Here is a 17,747-nt window from a genome sequence, read left to right on the forward strand (position 1 = left end):
TGGGTGTAAATATATATATAATAGTAGCATCACAAGCCCCAAATTATCTCCTTCTAAAAGCACCAAACCCAGGTAGTGCATCCCTGGAATTTCTACACTTTGGGGGGAAGTAAAGTGTTCTTCTTGATACTTCTCGTAACCATGAGAGTATTCATCATTTATTCTGTGTATGCTAACTGGAAATTTGTATTGCTTTTGGATCTGATCAGATTTTTTTACTTGGCTCTTGTTCAGATCAAAGTCAAGGAACTGTGGTCCTAGAAGATTTTCCCCTTGAAAAACTGTCTACAGGCAGAGAGGTTACCCTGGATCCACCCTATATTTATTATATATTTATTTATTAAATTTTATGGATGCTCTTCTCAGTGTCATGACTCTGGGCAGCTAACAATTAAAAACAGAATAAAACTTAATTATGTCAGGCGTTGCCTTTCTTGTGCTAGGAAAAAATGGGTGGGTACAGAAATCTTTTCTAAGGCTAGTCTCTCTTCAAGCTTGAAAGAGTGAAAAGTTGGGTTGCTGGAACCTCACTGCTGACACACGTCTTTTAGACAGGCTGCTAAGATTGAGGTAGAAAGCATGTGCATTCTTCCATCAGGCTGCTCTGACAGAACAGTTTCATCTGTGCTGAACATCTCTATGCACTTTCTTACTCGGTATAATTCACATCTGCCTGCTTAGCTGCTCCTCTCCATTTTTATCAGTGTTATTCTGCAATCTTCTTTCAAATTATGACAATAAAAAGGAGAGTGACCTACCTGACTATCTCCTAATGAAACACTCCTGATCTATTTTGCACAATGAGAAATGTGGGAGGCAGGGATTAATGTGGTTGTACAGTATTGTACGAAATGATTACCTTGAAAAAATGCATCGGCATATCTTTTTTGGTACCTCTGAAAAGCCACAGCAGTCTTTCTAATTTTTCCATTCCCTAGTCTTTGAACGAGACCCTCCAGTTATCACATCACTAATGCAAGACTGCCTTTGACATCCTCAGACACTGTTTTGTAAGTGGTTGCTTTCTTTATATAATTATCGCTGTCTATACCTTATTTCATGTGATGCGTGCTTCTATACCATACATCAGGAGTGTATCTATATGCCTTGGACAGGATAATACTTCATGCCTCGGTTGTAGTGACTCTGATCCAGGAAAGCTTTTGCAGCACCTGCAATGCAACTGGTGCCCTTTAAGATGCCAGAAGACTCTGTTATTTCCTTCCACAAACTAATAGGATGCTACCCCTCTGAAAACTGTTAAATATCTTGTGATTTAAATTAAAAGTACTTCAAAAAAAAGTAGATGTTTGTAATTGTCTTTAGCAACATGTATTAAATCCAGACATCAGGCTTAATTTAATAATTTGAATAGGCACATTTAAAAAAAACCCAAACAGAACTAGGGCCAGTCAACATGCTGCACTGCTTATCAGCCAGTTAACTCTTAATACTGATTTCTGTCTAGCTGGTTAAAATCTGGTGTGTGTGTGCATGTGTGTTTGGTATTTTATTTTAATTCAGTTTTATTGTCTTGTAAGTGTTATTACATTGCAACATTCTACCGTTATGAATACAAAGCCTAGGGAATAAAAAAAGGGGGGCACTTAATGTATAGCTTAATGTCTTTATTGTAATTGTTTCATTGTTATTTTTTCTGTGTTTGTATGTTGTGAAATCCACCCTGATTGCTCATTGGAAGGACTGATAATGAAGCTCAAGCTCAGATACTTTGACCACCTAATGCGAAGAGAGGACTATTTGGAAAAGACCCTGATGCTGGGAAAGATTGAAGGCAAAAGGAAAAGGGGACGGCAGAGGATGAGATGGTTAGATAGCATCACTGAAGCAATGAGCATGAAACTGAGCAAACTCAGGGAGGCAGTGAAGGACAGGAAGGCCTGGCGCAATATGGTTCATGGGGTCACGAAGAGTCGGACACGACTTAACGACTGAACAACAACAACAATGTTGTGAGTTGTCCAGAGTCTCTGGTAGTTGGGCAGTGTACAAATTTAAAAATAAATAAATAAATAGTTCACAAATATATAGGACAAATGAATACATGGATAAATATCACAGAGTCATATTTAAATCTATCTATCTATCTATCTATCTATCTATCTATCTATCTATCTATCTATCTATCTATCCCTGGCAATAGCATAACATCCCAACTTTTTAATTATATAAACTGAAACCTCCACCCAGTTAGAGTGTAGCTGCTAGGAAATAGTCCATGTTAGATGATCAGTGATGATCACACCAATCAACTAATAAAGAGGAAAGAAAAATAGAATGAAATCCAATCAGAAGCATTCATGAGGGAGGATCAAAAAATTCAAAGTGCTGGTCAGAAAAGTGCAATTGAAGCCCCCACCCCTTTTTTACACAAGTCAAGCGTGTGCCACACATAAAAATGAGCAGGGCTTCAATCACACAGTTGCAGCCACTATCTTGATTTTTTGACCCCTCATTGCAGGTGGACACTCCTGAATCCAATATCCTTCCTCCATTCCAAAATAGCTAAGCTGATCATATTTTCAAGCAGTTAAACCAGGACCAAAGTCAGGATCAGTGGTATGGGCAAAGAAAGCTAGGAAGCATAGGCTTTGCCATTCTTTCAAAACAGGTTTACTCTTTGTCTGCAGATTTTTCACAGGCAAAGGGAGGGCCCAGGTTTAGCTATCTGACCAACCTTCCTCCCACTGGGTCTGTGAATGATCTAGCAGCGTCCTTCTTGGCAAGCAAATTATTGAATTGTCTAATCCTGTTTACCGCTTGAGAAATGTTCTTGAACATCAACCTAAAGATTCATGAAGAATGATCTGAAAGCCTAAATTGTTCCAGTTTCAGTGGCATTGATTACTCTTTCTTAAGGAAAGCAGCCATTAAAATCTAATTAAAATGTGCACTTTAGAAATTGGTGGTTAATGGCTCAATTAGTTATGTCAATCAAATAGGAACTGTTTATTTCAAGTTTTAGATTTTCAGGGCTGATAGCCCTATGATTTACACCAAAATACTGAAAGACAACTTGAAGTGAATGAAGCTTTATGATACATTTTAATTACCCATAAAAAAACCACTGGGATCCAAAACACATGGAGGTTTATTTAGAAGTGAAGACACTTAGACTTTATCTATATCACCATCTTTTTTATATCACTGATGGTTTTCATAAGCAAGTTGCTGAGCAGTAGTAAAAGCTTTGGCACTTCTGAAAGATGAGACATCTGTGACAGTAGAAGCAAACTCCTTGTTTTGGGGCCTGGCAAACATCATGTATTACAGTATTTTCACCATCATACCTTACTAACCAGCCAGAAAAAAATCAGAAATGGTGGATCAATAATAATTTATTTAGAAGCATTTAGGTATGTCGCATTTTGCAATATTATTAAGGCCAATTGTTCTTTAGGAGATTGTTCAACAAGTACTGTAAACCCCAGGTTTTTTTTAAATCCTTCTTGGCCATGAAGCTCATAGGATGAACTTAGATTAATCATATCTTTTGGCCTAATCCACCTCACAAGGTTGTTATAAGGTAAAGGAAAAGGAGAGTGGAACCTTGTATATCATCCTGTGATCTTTGGATAAAAATGTTGATGAACATGTAATAAACCAACAAATAAGGGCATAACAACCACCAACTGATGTATTATTGGATAAACTAGCAGCAGCTATCCCATGATAATTGAGAAGAAAGGGAATTTCATCCATAGCTTTTGAAGAAGTATAGAAAAGGGAGAAGGCAAAAGAGAAGTGTGACAGCCAGATTGATATGAAATCTATTGAAGACTAATATGAAATATTTAGAATGAAGTACATAAATAACTAATCAAAGTGGGCAATTCTCCTCCTCCTCCTCTTCCTTCCTCTTTCTCCTTCTCACAGTGAGAAAGAAAACGACAGTAGTGTTGCTGGTATAGTCCCAAACCAGAATGCAATCTAATTGAAAGGGAGTCCAAAGTGTTGATTAAACTACTAGCTAGTGCCAATTATTGCTTTTCATTCGATGCTACAAGTAACATTCAAGAGAGGGAGCAACATAAGATGAGATTAACACCATCTCTGCATGTACCTCTGTGGTTATCATTTTGGAATGGTCAAAGGGCCACCTACACAATACCAAAACCAGAGGAAATCTATTCCCCAGAGCAGGACAAAAGGGGACATAGACACACATCAGATCTGCATATTCACTTGTATGTACAGCTGCTTATTTAGAAATGATGAGCGTATTCTGCATTTCAATGCAAGACATTTTGCCAGGATAAGGAATACTACGACTTGTGTCCTTGCTCAGGCTGTTGTCAGATACTAAGTGTTGATGGGCAACTTGCAGGTCCCTGATCCTGCTCAAATGGCTTTGTCTTTAATCTAAGACTGGGTAGACTGCCCTTCAAACAGAGAACATCTTCAAGCATAGGATCATCCTCTGTAAAATAGGACATCTTACATTCCGTAGCACTACCATTGAAAATGGGAAGCTACAGTACATGAACCAATCCATGTTCCCTCTTCTTAGGGTCACCGACATCCTACTTCCTACTTCCACAGCAGAAGAGGATAATCTGTGGCCCATGAGGCATACACGGCTCTCCAGCAATGTTTTTGCCTGCTCTCCAGAACCCAGCTGAATCATAACACCAGAATTCAGCAGCAAACATTGATTACCAATCGTAGTTTTCCACACTTTTTTCTCTTTCTTCCCCTATTTCTGAGGTGTAAAATAGATGAATTAACTTTCTGAGAGGGCTACAATTTGCAATTTCCATGCCCTCTGACCCCTAAACCTATTTTGAAGAGCCAAAGATTTTAATTCTGCTTGAAAGCCAAAAATAATGGGGGGGGGGCACATGGATGAAAAGTTATTTACTCCATTCTAGGAGAATGAGCAAACTCTGCCTGAGAGAGAGAAGAAAACCACAAACACACTCATACTGGTACAAAAAAGGATTCTAACGAAGAAGGCATTTTTAGCGAGAGCAGCATATGGTTCCCGAGAACAAAAAAAAACACCACCCATGATATTCTCCCACCACATGGCTCAACAGCAGCTGTGCTGTACACAGAACATGGTTAATTATTTAGCTAACTAAAGTAAATATAATTCCAGAAATAGGTGTTGTGCTCACCCTTTTCACAAAAATGGATAGTGGGTTTTTGTTTGTTTGTTTGTTTGTTTGTTTGTTTTTGCTCGATGCATTTTTCCAGTAAGCTTCAAAGACACCCAGCATTGAGACAGGATGTCTTTGGATGGGTTCATCTGAGATATTTATCACTCAGTTACAAACTGCTGGCTTTCATACGTTCATGGAAAAATACGGCCTTGGTGATCTGAAAAGAACCAAAGTTTTGTCATACTTAGAATGTGACAAGGACTAGATGCCTGTTCAAGGGATGAGTCCTTCATGATCAGACTGCTATTCTGGTGGCCTCCTAACCATTCAGGACCAGAAAAATAAACTCACGTTCTAGGGGAACACTGACAGTTTTATTTGATTTATTTCTCTTTCGGATTGTTAATCTTCAGGCCCTTCAACAGGGCAGGAAAAAGGATCCGATCTCTATCTGGATTTTCTTTCTAGGGATCAAAATCTATCTGAAAGGAGAACAAGCAAAATTGAGGCATGCCATTTCCTACTGGTCACATTACATAAATCACGGAAGAGATGTCAAGAGGAACCTTTTCCCATGGACCTCTTTCAGATTGATAAATGTGGGCAGCCAGGGATGCTGCAGAGCAATGGAAAGATGTGGAATAAAATAAAATAAACCTCCGGCACCCACATCTTCCAGCACCTTTAACAATGCAATGCATTGTTAAACACCACCAAGAAAAAAATCGAAACAAATTCTCAGACACTGAGCACGAAAAAACCAAAAGCTTCAGGATAGCATTAAACTAAACCATAAAGGTAGATGAATCGGAGCTTTCAAATCTAAGCGAGGAATTTGAATGGAGAAAGTGCAATAAATATCCCTATTTCCTACTGACATATGTGCACTAAGCCACTACTATATATTCTTCACTAAAAACATACATCCTGAAATTAGAGAAAAGTGCTTAGCACAAATCACTAATCATTGGTACAGGGTCTTTACAATATCACTCAGGCAGCCTTCCTGCCAGTAAGCATCCAGTAAATAATTCAAAGCTTATTGAATAATACACAACCAGTTTCCCTTCCCCTTTGTTTCAGTTTGATAAATCTCAGTGAAAATAACCACAAGTCTTCTTGCACTTCAGACAACTAAAAATAGTTATGATAGAAGCTGTGGTGGATCAGTCCTCTTCTGAAGAAGAAGTTAGGTTGGTCTACAATCACTTGTGCCATTATCAACCCATTAGTGTCTAAGATGCTGCCAAGCCCTTTGTCAGTGATGCAATAATTGGATATGTTTCAATTACAATTCTAAAACATTTAGAATTCCTTAGGATTTTGGACTGCCTATACCCTTGAGGATATGATGGTGGTACCAAGGCTGGTACAGAAAGTGCTGTGGTACTGAGAAATCAATTCTCTTTACTGGATGAATCAGATGTAAAGCATGGATCAGAATCAGGCAAACAGAAGGATATTTCATGGAACTGTGCTTGACTTGAGAACATGAGGAAGTAGATTCCCTAAGTCACCTCTTTGGAAGCTAAGTCTTCTTGGGTTGAATGGATTTCAGTGAATAAGATTAACTGGAAAATCTCAGGCTAATATCAACAATTCTGATGTCTGTAATTCTACTTCAGGGCAGTTGTTAAACAGTCACTTATCCAGTATAGCTTTTAAAACATATCTCTTGATAAGCACATTATCTACTTTAATCACTAGCTAAAGGTTCTATCAGAACGCCATCTCTTCTTTTCTGTTTTTATTAGAAAGAGATTGTTAAGTTCTCCTCTGGCTTCCTATGTGTCTCTGTGCCTTTTGTGACATGCATTGTATAGTGAGATATTGGTGGTTTTACAACATCCAGTACTCAGTAGGGTTCCTTCTGGCAGGAAAAGAGCATTCCTGTTTCATATACCCTATTCATTTCTGAACCAAATTCCCTTTTAATAGGCCAGGGAGTTTCAGTGGGAAAGGAAAATAAATCTAGATCAGTTCCAAGGCTGGTGTAGATAATGTCTGATTAGGAAGCACACTGAAAGGCTAGGGAGGAACAGATCTTGGAATCCTGGTTGCAATCCTACAGTTCCTTCCCCTTTGGGCAGTGTTAGAAAGAACTGGCTTTAGAGGCTGGCAAGGGGAAAGGAGAGAGTTTCTGGCACCAGATTTCCCTTGTGATTTTGGAGCCCTCTTTCCAGTCTTGGAGGGGGACAAGATAGACAGCTATAGCTAGTTCCTCTTGCTTTAATTCTCAAAGACACGATAAGCATTATTTATACATGTACCCCTTTTTCATTCTGGGATGAATAAAACTTTTACATAAATATTCATGGCAATTCTTTTAACCCACCAAGGCCTATATTCATCACAACACTTGAGCTGGAAAACAGCACCTCTTTTTCTTCCTAGACTTTCTGGAACTGTGGAAGTGGACGTAGTTGGCTTACAGTTGATTCTGAGTGTACAAACTCCATTTTCACAATTCACTAAAAATCCATTTGCAGTGATGGTTCTGTGGTATGTGAACATTCCTTACTTACATTAATGTAAGAGAATAATTCCAACAGCACTGTTAAGGTATGGAAAGATGGCATAGGCTAGCATTGTTAGTTACCAATTGTTGCCAATTGCTTTTTTTGTTTTTTGTTGCTTTTTGTGGAAACTACATTTATGAAGGATTTTTGTTGGAATTTTAAAACGGCAAGGTTGGTGCTAGTGTTGGGTCTTTATTATCTCCACCCCCCACCCAATTTGTCCTTCCAGTAATGGGCATATAAGAGTAAGGAGCCAATTTTCATTCAATGTTGATATTTAACTAACATAAAATAACAACAGTAAAGCAATGGAATTAACATCTATAACATAAAACAAGGTACGTCTAAAGTTGTAATTTATAGTTGTTCTTAATTTACAGAGATATAGTAGAAGTCATGGGTAAAAAGAAGAAAGACCAAGGGTGCCCTCCACCTGACATAAATATCTAAGGCCTCCCAGTTCAGAGTAAGGGCAAAGTTTAGTGGCAAAGCATTGTCCACCCATGCCTCTATTAAACAAAGGCACTGAGTGGTAGTTAATACCAATTAATAAATGACAGCTATTTATTGCTCATGTAAATTGAGGTTAATCTTGTGCTTGCTGATAAAGTACCACTCCTTTATTACATCAATTGAATAAAATAAACAGATCCTTTTAATTAATTTTCCTACAGGAACCATTGACCTTTGAATAGTGCTTTGTCTGTATATATCCATCCATCCATCCATCCATCCATCCATCCATCCATCCATCCAATTAAATTGTTATTATTACTTTTATTTTTATTTTAGAGTGACAACACTAAAGAAGGAAGCAGGAGGAGGAAAGTGAGAAAAAAGATCCTTGACTCATTTCTTAAGGGCAAAGCCCCAGGTATTTCATCTGCCAAGCATCATAAATATTTAAATAACTGAATTACTTACATGTGAATGTAATCCATAAAAATGGAATACATGCTAAATATTTCTGCATTTCCTTCTGCATTGCTATTCTGTGAAGAAATGTCCAAAATGAAGTAGAAGCATCCCAGTGGGCAGGATTTCTACAGACTTGCAGTCCTACATCTTAGATGTGCCCATAAGAAGACTGTTAGCCAGGTGTTCCAAAAGCTCATCTCTTTGAGCATTTGGTTCCAACAATGGCTAACCAGATACCTATGGGAAACTTGCAAGCAGGACAGATGGACAATAGCTGCCTCCTGCTTATGAACTAGGGGGCACCAGGCTGAGGCAAGCAGTGCCAAGTCATAATTCATAATTCCATCCAAGCATAGTTTGGAACGTTCCAAGGACTGTTTATCAAGCATTGTTCCTAAAATGAGAAGAGTTTCAGGATGGACAAAAAGGAAGCTCTTCTCCATGCAATTTACATTGATTTGTGGAATTCTCTGCCACAAGATGCCGTGAGGATCATTGGCTTATATGACTTTAAAATGCAGGAGGAGAGGAGATCAAACCAGAGAAGAGACTGAGCTATCAGTGGTTATTAGCCATGATGACTAAATGGATCCTCTATGTTCTAGGACAAGGTACATCTGACTCTCAGTTGCTGAGGAGCAAACAATGGATGTGTGGGAATATATGTAAAAGGAAGACGATCACTTTCCTACCTTGTTTGTAAGTTCTCAAAAGCATCTGACTGGCATGTAGTAGGAAAGGAAGCCCAGACAAGATGTACCTTGTTTTTCAAGTATTCTCATTTTCATTCCAGGGAGTGCAGCCTGAAAGCTTGATGCCAAATAAGCAGAGTCCTAAATCTTTCCAGCCTCAGGCTATATTACCTATCCCCAAAGATGCTTGATTCATGTTCAAAAAGCAGCACACCAAATGATAATGCAATTAAGCAGTGAGGGGAGGGGACTAGTGTTAGCATGAATGTGCAGTGTGCTGTTTTACCAGCCTGAAAATGAGGTAAGGTTTATGTTTGGGGACCTTCCTGCTCATTTTTCAGAGGGCTCTGAACCTCTGCCTTGGTCCTACCCTGATGGCATTCCTGATACTAAAAAGCCTTTTATGTGATTTAACCTGGCTAAAAATACATATCCAAACATGCAACGTTGGCAGCTATATGTTGGAAGAAGGCAAGCATAAGCATATTAACACATAGCAATCTGTTTTAACAACTGAGATTCTTTTAGCAATTAGCAAAAAATTATTTTGCAGCTAAAATGTTCACAAGTGTTCCCTCTCTACTTTTTTTTAATTAGAACAGAGTGAATCATGCTAAATAATTACTTCTTATTATATTGCCTTTGTGTTTTTTTGTGAATAAGATTCATTTCTCTCAGATGTGTTATAATTCATCCTTTTTGACATTAAGGAGCCAAAACATTTTCCCAGAATCAGACATACCTGCAAGAGTACAAAAATAAGAAGGAAGGAAGGAAGGAAGGAAGGAAGGAAGGAAGGAAGGAAGGAAGGAAGGAAGGAAGGAAGGAAGGGAGGGAGGGAGGGAGGGAGGGAGGGAGGGAGGGAGGAAGGGGGGGAGGGGAGGGGAGGGGAGGGGAGGGGAGGGGAGGGAGGGAATAATGAGTCTTAGCTACAATGAGATGAATTCTCAGGTGCACAAAAGAAAATTTAGTAGAATGGCTTCCCAACTTTTGGCAGTTGGTAGGCCCATTTGGAATATTTTAAGTATTCTCCATACCTGCTCAGGGTTTTGATTCTCATTACACCTGCACAAGCTTGCAGGGGACAGTGGCTGTATCACAAAGACTGAGAACATCTGTGTTGTATAGGTTAAAATGTAATTATGAAATGTGGTATATTTAGTTATTGCCCAACCCTAACATCAGTGATATCCTTAGTTTTATTCATCGAAAGTGTGTGTGTGTGTGTGTGTGTGTGTGTGTGTCACATATTCATTTATCATTCTCAAATTCTTGCCATATTGAAGAATTTGAGAATCGCTGGGATATCCTGTCTTGAATTGATGTTCATAAACTGTAAAATTAGGGCTACAAAAATCCACATGATCACTAAATGGTAGCAAAATGATACAGAAAACATAGATTCTTTGCTGCCTTCTAGTAGTCATCTCATTTTTTTATCCCAGTAAAAGTGGACAGTTTCACAAATGCTTTGATTTGCAGTGGATTAACCCCCTGGCAACAACAGTACATTTACACTAGCCATTTGATGGGCTCTGGGTTGACCTGGGATCCCCAGGCCCACTGGCAAAACCATGTCTTCAGGATCTTGCAGAAGAGCATCAAGGTGGCGGCCAGTCTTATCTCTGTGGGGATGACATTCCACAGGAAGGGAGCCTTCTTCTCGGTCCCAGTAGATAGACTTCCTTAATAGAGGGGACCCCTAACATACCCTGCCTCCCTGATCTGGTGGGTCGGGCAGATGAAACTGGGAAAAGGCAGTCCTTCAAATAATCTGGCCCCAAGCCATGAAGGGCTTTAAAGGTGACAACCAACACTATTTGTGATTGGCTCTGTGTCAGTATGATTGCATGTGGCATCACTATTGAAGAATGGGGTCTATTAATTTTCAACACAGCATGGTTCAGGAGGAATCATTGTGAATGCCCTCTGTTGCTAAAGATCTGGATCTTGGAGGCAGATGGTTTCCCACTGATGAGAACTCTTGCCTCATCCTGTCTCTTAGGTCCTTAGCAATTCCTCCTCCTCACTGAGATTAAGGAACCACCACATCTTTTCACCAGTTTTTTTAAAGTGAGTAAACCCCTCAAGTGGGTCTGGCTATTTAAAGAGATAAATGCTGTGCAAAATTAGCATGGAGGGGCAGGGGGGTGGCTGGCTGCTGATTTTTGCCCTTCCATACTGATCAACAAGAAAGCATGCTGGTCAACACATGAGAAGTTCTCACGTTGTAAGGATAGTTTCCATGAGAATAACTATAGAACCTTGCAAATTGCTTTAGGAAAGTTTGGGGCGTGAAAAGAGTGGCTGTGTGAAAGCACAGTAATTCATCCAGGAATAGACCATTATCAACGTAGTAGCATTTACTCACACCAATATATTCCAGGAACCACAGTTTGGGGGTTTTACTATGGAAAAAAGCAGCATTATTTTTCTGTACACTAATAGGAAAAATGTCCAAAGGAGCAATGTGTTTATTCTGATGCTTGCAAGCTGAATATATTGGCTCCTGTAGCAATTTCAAAGCCTGTTTTTCTAGAATCCAACTGCACCGTGGCAAGAATTGGAAGAGAAGCTGGGTGAAGCCTCACTAATGTGCTCCAGATGAAGAAGTCAGGGAAATGTACTGGATGACATATGGCTGTCTGCTTTTCCTTTGTGGTTTCCACATATTCCAGCAAGCACTGGATTCATGCTGTAGAAACTGTTATTCATGTACTATTTGGGGGAGTGTACAATATTGTTTTTTTAGGGCACAAATGTCCTGGGGATATGTTTGAGGGCATCTTGTGCTCATTCATACACATGTATTTAAGGAGAGGGGTTGTACAACTAGTGGCCCCAGGTCTATGGTAGGCTCCTCACGCCTTCCTCAGATTCCTATCAAAAGTTGCCTGAAGATTGTCATTTTGAATGTGACAGATGGGGGAAATGATTACATATATGGGAAGTCATTGTATTAATTCCAGTTACTTAACTGTTTTTTGTTTGTATTACAGTTAATTAATCAATTGAATTCAAGCAAATGTGATTTTTATCGTGGCCCAGCCCACCTCCTCCCAGGTTTTCAAGAGCAGACTTACTGTAGTTCAGGTCTCGACTCTCTGTAAACTACTATCGCATTTGCCTTCCTGAGAACTGGTTAATGCCCTGGATATTTATTCCAACAGGGAGCTACAGAAACAGCTCCCTATAAGAAAGAGGCATCTCTTTGGAGATGAAAAGGCATATTGACTTGGTGATAGACTAAAGGAGTTGAATAGGTTTGTGGTACAACTATTTCATGTTTTGCCCAAGTCCTGGCTGTTGGTTTGTATTGTGTGTTCTTCATTTTCTCCTTGCACTTTATAGTTCCCCAATTTCATCACATGATCATGGTTTGTTAGTGTTGTTTTAATGGTGATGATTCCATCCCCTTTATAATAAACAGTATCTATCATCCACCTTCAGTCCTTCAGATGAGCTCAAATCCCAACAGATAACGCATACACGAAAAAAGCATCATTAATTATGTAACTGTTTTCCTGTGGGTCTACAGATTCTGAGATGTAAAGTCTGCACATATGTTTACATGGGGGGGGGGAAGTATTCTGAGATAATGAGAAATCCCCCAAATAACCATGTGGGAGTAAATACTAGTGTAAACAATTTCTCTCCCAGGTTAACTATGGATCATTCCATGGCTGGGGGATGGGAGAGGATGTGCAGTTTCAGGGGAAAAAAAATTAAACTAGCTGGCTGTAGTGTGCCAGAAAGAAAAGTAGGCACACATTATCCTTTCACTGACAGAAAACACTGTGCTAGAAGCAACCCAATACCACTCCTATATGAGGCCATTTTAAAAATTCCAAACAAACATGAATTTGAAAAAAATGAGATCAAAGTTGCAAATTATTGAGTTAGCACAACTTTTTCTGGGAAGAATTATTAACTGAAATTTAACCCATATCCTCCTTTTTCCTAGGAAGTTATTGTTTTTATTTTTGAAGTATCTCTTACATCTCTATTCTTTACTCATTCCCATTAAAATCTATATCATGTACAATGAGAAACAGAATCAGTCAATTACAGGCAATTTTGGAAATTGTCTGGATTCTTCCCCCTGCTTCTCCACCATGAGCTCCCCATCATGATGATGGATATGGAGAAAGCAAAATAATTCAGTTAAATTCATACTGGTGGGGAAAATCATCCTGCCAGGGGAGTTTTCCCTAACAATGATCCTAGTAACATTGACTGCTGGAAGCCCTTTCTATAAGAACTTAATAAAAATGTTTACTGTGAGCAAAGCAGCTCAGGGAAAGCATCGGAGTTGCTGCTTATGGAAAGGAGAAACCAAGGACTTGCTGCTGAATTTTGTCTTGCGCAGAGCTGGAGCCAATGGAAAATGAAGGATATGTCTTATAAATAATGGAGAGGTTGTTTTCTTCTTCCCTGAAATATGATATGCAAGGAAAGGAAGGAAGGCAAAAACCCCTCCCCTATTGATTTAGTTTCCATAGGATTGCTTTAAATTCCCTGTTGCTCATGTGGGAACAGTAGGAAAGTAGGCCTGTGATTCTGTACTCATCAGCTAAGAGTAAGAGTCACTGAACTCAGTAAGACTTATGCAATTATAAAAGGTTGTTATTGCATGCCAATAGTTATAACAATAGTATTGCTAAGAATAGTCATATAGTACATCATGATGGATTTGCTAGCCACCTCTGGTGGTGGTGGTTAGTTTGTTTTTAACCTTGCTGATTAATATACAACTTGCATATCTCTACTCAGAAGTAATTTTCCTTAAGTTTAGCAGAGCTTATTCTACATGGAATTTGGAGCCTAAGTTGTGTATAAAAATAAACCATCTTGTTTCATTCCCTCTACAAAGAGGAAATGATGCTCAGATAAGCTCCTGCTAGTAACAATAGAAGGAAATGAACTCACACCCAGATCCTTCTAGTAAGGCATATAGGGGGGAAAAATAGAATTCTTTTGGGGTTACACCCTTTTAATATGTGTGCAGGCATAATCTGGATCTCATTCAACACCCAAGTGTTCATTGGTCCCTACGTATTCTTGTCATGAACATTTCTGCCCTGCTCCTACTTCTGTCCATTTGATGGGCAGAAAAGAAGTGATCACATGAAGGGAGAAAACAATTGAAGAAAAGTAGGCCTAGCAAAAAGCCATCCCTCAAAATCAAGAAGGGAAAAAAGAGTGGAAGAGAGGGAATCTGGGAAGAAATTAGAAGATACATTAAGAACTAAACTTCTTTACCAAAGAAGTTTGGGTTTTACAAATAGATACTTGCCTGTAAATTCCCTTCCCCAGATTTCTAGCAATGCCTCAATGGCACTGCCTCATCAAACAGGAAATTTCAGAAATATCAAATCTATCGGACAGCTGTGGAATTAAACCAGAGGTCACTGGTTTTTCCTCCATTTTTTAATGTCTCCTCTGTCCTAGTGAGGCCACACTGGCTAAAATACTCCTAGGTTAAATAGGCATTATGGATGCTCTTTACTTTTTAACAACCTCCCACTCTCCAGACATGTTTTTGGGACCTAATTCCCATTGAAATGAATAGGGAGAAACTCATTGCCTGCAGTGGAAATCAGGTCCTTCTTGCATAATTGCTGGGGGAGGGGGGGGCATTGAGAGGGTATGATGAGGTTGGTTCATACTAGGTACATCTTTGGTGGGTGCTTGTATTATATTTATAAGGACTTCACCAATCCTGTAGAAGCATTACATAAGACCAAGCATTCCATTATTCTTGTTTAACTAAATGGAATACATTTGTTTCTTGACATGGAGACAGTGCTTGTTTTCATTCTGAGATACAGAAAGGAAATCTTTTAAAGGCATGTTGGAGTCATTTGTGACTAATGTGCAATGATACCATAAGCAGCTTATCTTGTCTTCCGATCCCTCACTGCTCTTCGACATCATAGTTTAATTTCAACTCTGTGTATAAAGTTGGTACAATATATTACCTGCACTATATTTTAGTGTGCATGGATACTTGGTTACAATTAAAGAACATTAATTAGTTGTTGCAGACACATGTTTTCTGTTTCCACGAGAGTACAGAACAGAAATTGTTTGAAACAACAAGGAAAGCTAAAGGCAGACTCAGCCTCAGGTTCCCAAGTGCAAGCTCGAAGAGGTTCTTGAACAAAGAGAGAGTTCTGGCCATCAACATTGACTATTGCAATTGACCCTTTCTTGCTGCAAATATACCAGCTGGAGAGGAAGACTGGTGAATACAGATGTGTGGGTCCACTGGCACCAAACTAATCAGTAGAGGAAAAATCTAATTATAGTGTGATTAAAAAAAACCCAAAACAACTGATTAAAACATTGTGCCATTTTTCCAATGAGGTCTTTGCACATTGACTTTCCAAACCTTAAAAGTCAAAGAAGCAAAAGAATCATCTGTGAGGATCTCTTTATTGCTTCTAACTTAGTGAACATGATAAAGTGTGAGCTTCAAGGAATGAATCATGTAAACTGTTGTAGCTACAAGCATAGCGAACTCTCCTCCCAAAAAACGGTGCTAAAAATATATAGGAAGAGCCATTTAGATTAGGAACAATCAATCTCTAACAAGAGTTTCAAAGAACTCTTTTTCTCTAATCCCCCTTCCTGAGCAGTAAAATGCAGACACAGATCATGCCAACTTTGCAGAACAAATTCATAAACATCATGCACAACTAAATGGTCTGGGGAGAGAGAAAGAGAGGAGAAAGGGCAACTTACCTTCCTGACCCCATTAAAGCCGTATTCTGCAGCAAGTTGCTTGGCTTCTGCTTCTCCCCCCTTGTGAAACTCAACGAAAAAATGATTGGTGTAGGTGGTCCTTTGAGATGCAGAGGCAAAACGAAGGAACCCCAGTAAAAAGAGGCCAGCTATCTTGCAGCATGGAACAGTGCCTGTCTTCATGGCTTTTTTCGGACAGGGAGTGCAAGGCAATGTTCGTGGGCTCGATAACGGGAATAAAGATGAGCAAAGGAGAACACGGATACTGTAGGCTGAGGTGGACGGGGGACCGGTGAGCCGGCAAGCTGCAGACAACCAGTTAAGCGGTGCTCCGCTTTAGTGTCTCTCAGCCGCGAGAAGAGGGGAATCCGATGGGCTGGCAGCTCGCGGAATTATTCCGATGGGTGCGTGTGCGTGTGATGCCAGATCTGCATTTTTCAGCTCCTCCTCATCTATAATACAGCGCGACGGCGAAAAGAAAGCGAAGTGAGGCCGCAGGGCTGCCAATCACTTGGAGGCAAGAGAGAGGGCGATCCTCCTTCTGCCTCGTAGCAGGACGCCCTCTTCAGCTGGCTGGGGCGGGGGGGCGGGGAGGGAGAATGGCTTGCGCGGAGCAGAGGCAAGCCTGGCCGCGCTTAACTGATTCAGCACCCTGGAGAATTCCTCCATTTCTCAAAGCGGGAGCGAAGCAGAGGAAAAGTCCGGGAGGGAGGAGAAGAGGGAGCTCCTCCAATCCGCGGCCGACTTCTCTGGATTTTGTGGAACTAGAGGCAAGGCTGAAAGGCGAGACGCCCGGTCCGTCCACATCCCCCGGAGGGCTGCCGGCCCCATGATCAGGAACACATTCCTCCAGGATTCCTACTACCTCCTGAAATCACATGCTCGTTTGGCTCCCCGCTTAGATGTATCTGAAATTCGGCTCTGTTAGCAGCTTTCTTACCTTTAGAAGTGTAGGTTGCTTTCGCAGTTCATCAGCTGCAGGATTACAGATAAAAATAATGCATAACTGATTCATCGTTATCATCATTTGAAATTCCCCTTAGCTGCCTTGAGGGAAACGCATTTGTAAATCAAAACAGGGAAACAATTATTCATTGGTCTGTTAAGCCTAGATTTTAAAAGGAGTCAACGCATTTCACTTTTTGCTCATCTCAGCGGTTCTCTGAACGTATAAAGCATCTGATGCTTTGATTCTCCCTCTAACTCACTAGAATTTAAGAATTTAGAAAAAGAATTTAAGGAGGTATCTGACGTGAGACTAGTGAGTGGGAGAGAGAATTGGCTAACTTTTTTATTCTTCTGGATTTTTTTCTTTTTCTTTCTTTTTTCTTTTTTCTTTTTTTGTAGGAACTTAGTCTGGGCTTTCCACAGATCCACTATTTAATCTAAGGCTTTCTTTCTCTTTCTCTCTCTCTGTCTATCATCTGGAGCCATTGGGTTAGTGAATTGGAAGCTGGAGAATTGACCAGATTCCTCCTCCTCCTCCTCCTCCTCCTCCTCCTCCTCCTCCTCCTTTCAGATGACTTGCAGAGAATCAGACAATATTGGTCTCTATCAAGTGCTTCAGATGTGAAATTGAGACCAAGAGATGGTTCAGCAGCCATTGGATCAGTCCTATCAGTAGGCAGACCTCAGAGATTGATGGAGATTGCTGTGGGAAACAATGAGTGATCTCTAAGCCCTCTGGCTATTCTTTCCTGTTGGAGGACAAGGCTGTGTATGCTTCACAACATTATAGAAACTCC

The 17,747-nt window shown here is 40.0% G+C and overlaps 1 protein-coding gene across 1 annotated transcript in view; it reads right to left on the bottom strand.

Annotated features, from left to right (window-relative positions):
- The window catches only part of PCSK2 (proprotein convertase subtilisin/kexin type 2), a 114,912-nt gene extending 98,399 nt beyond the window's left edge, over positions 1-16,513 (bottom strand). Inside the window, exon 1 of the mRNA XM_007428284.4 lies at positions 16,003-16,513. Coding sequence (XP_007428346.1) covers positions 16,003-16,185 — 183 coding nt within the window. The 5' untranslated portion in view covers positions 16,186-16,513. The remainder of the gene's footprint in view (positions 1-16,002) is intronic.
- Positions 16,514-17,747: the final 1,234 nt, after the last annotated feature.

This window comes from Python bivittatus, unplaced genomic scaffold, assembly GCF_059951505.1.
Source record: "Python bivittatus isolate LINGU-HERP-01145 unplaced genomic scaffold, Pbiv_v1 ctg000020_np1212, whole genome shotgun sequence".
Taxonomy (NCBI): domain Eukaryota; kingdom Metazoa; phylum Chordata; class Lepidosauria; order Squamata; family Pythonidae; genus Python; species Python bivittatus.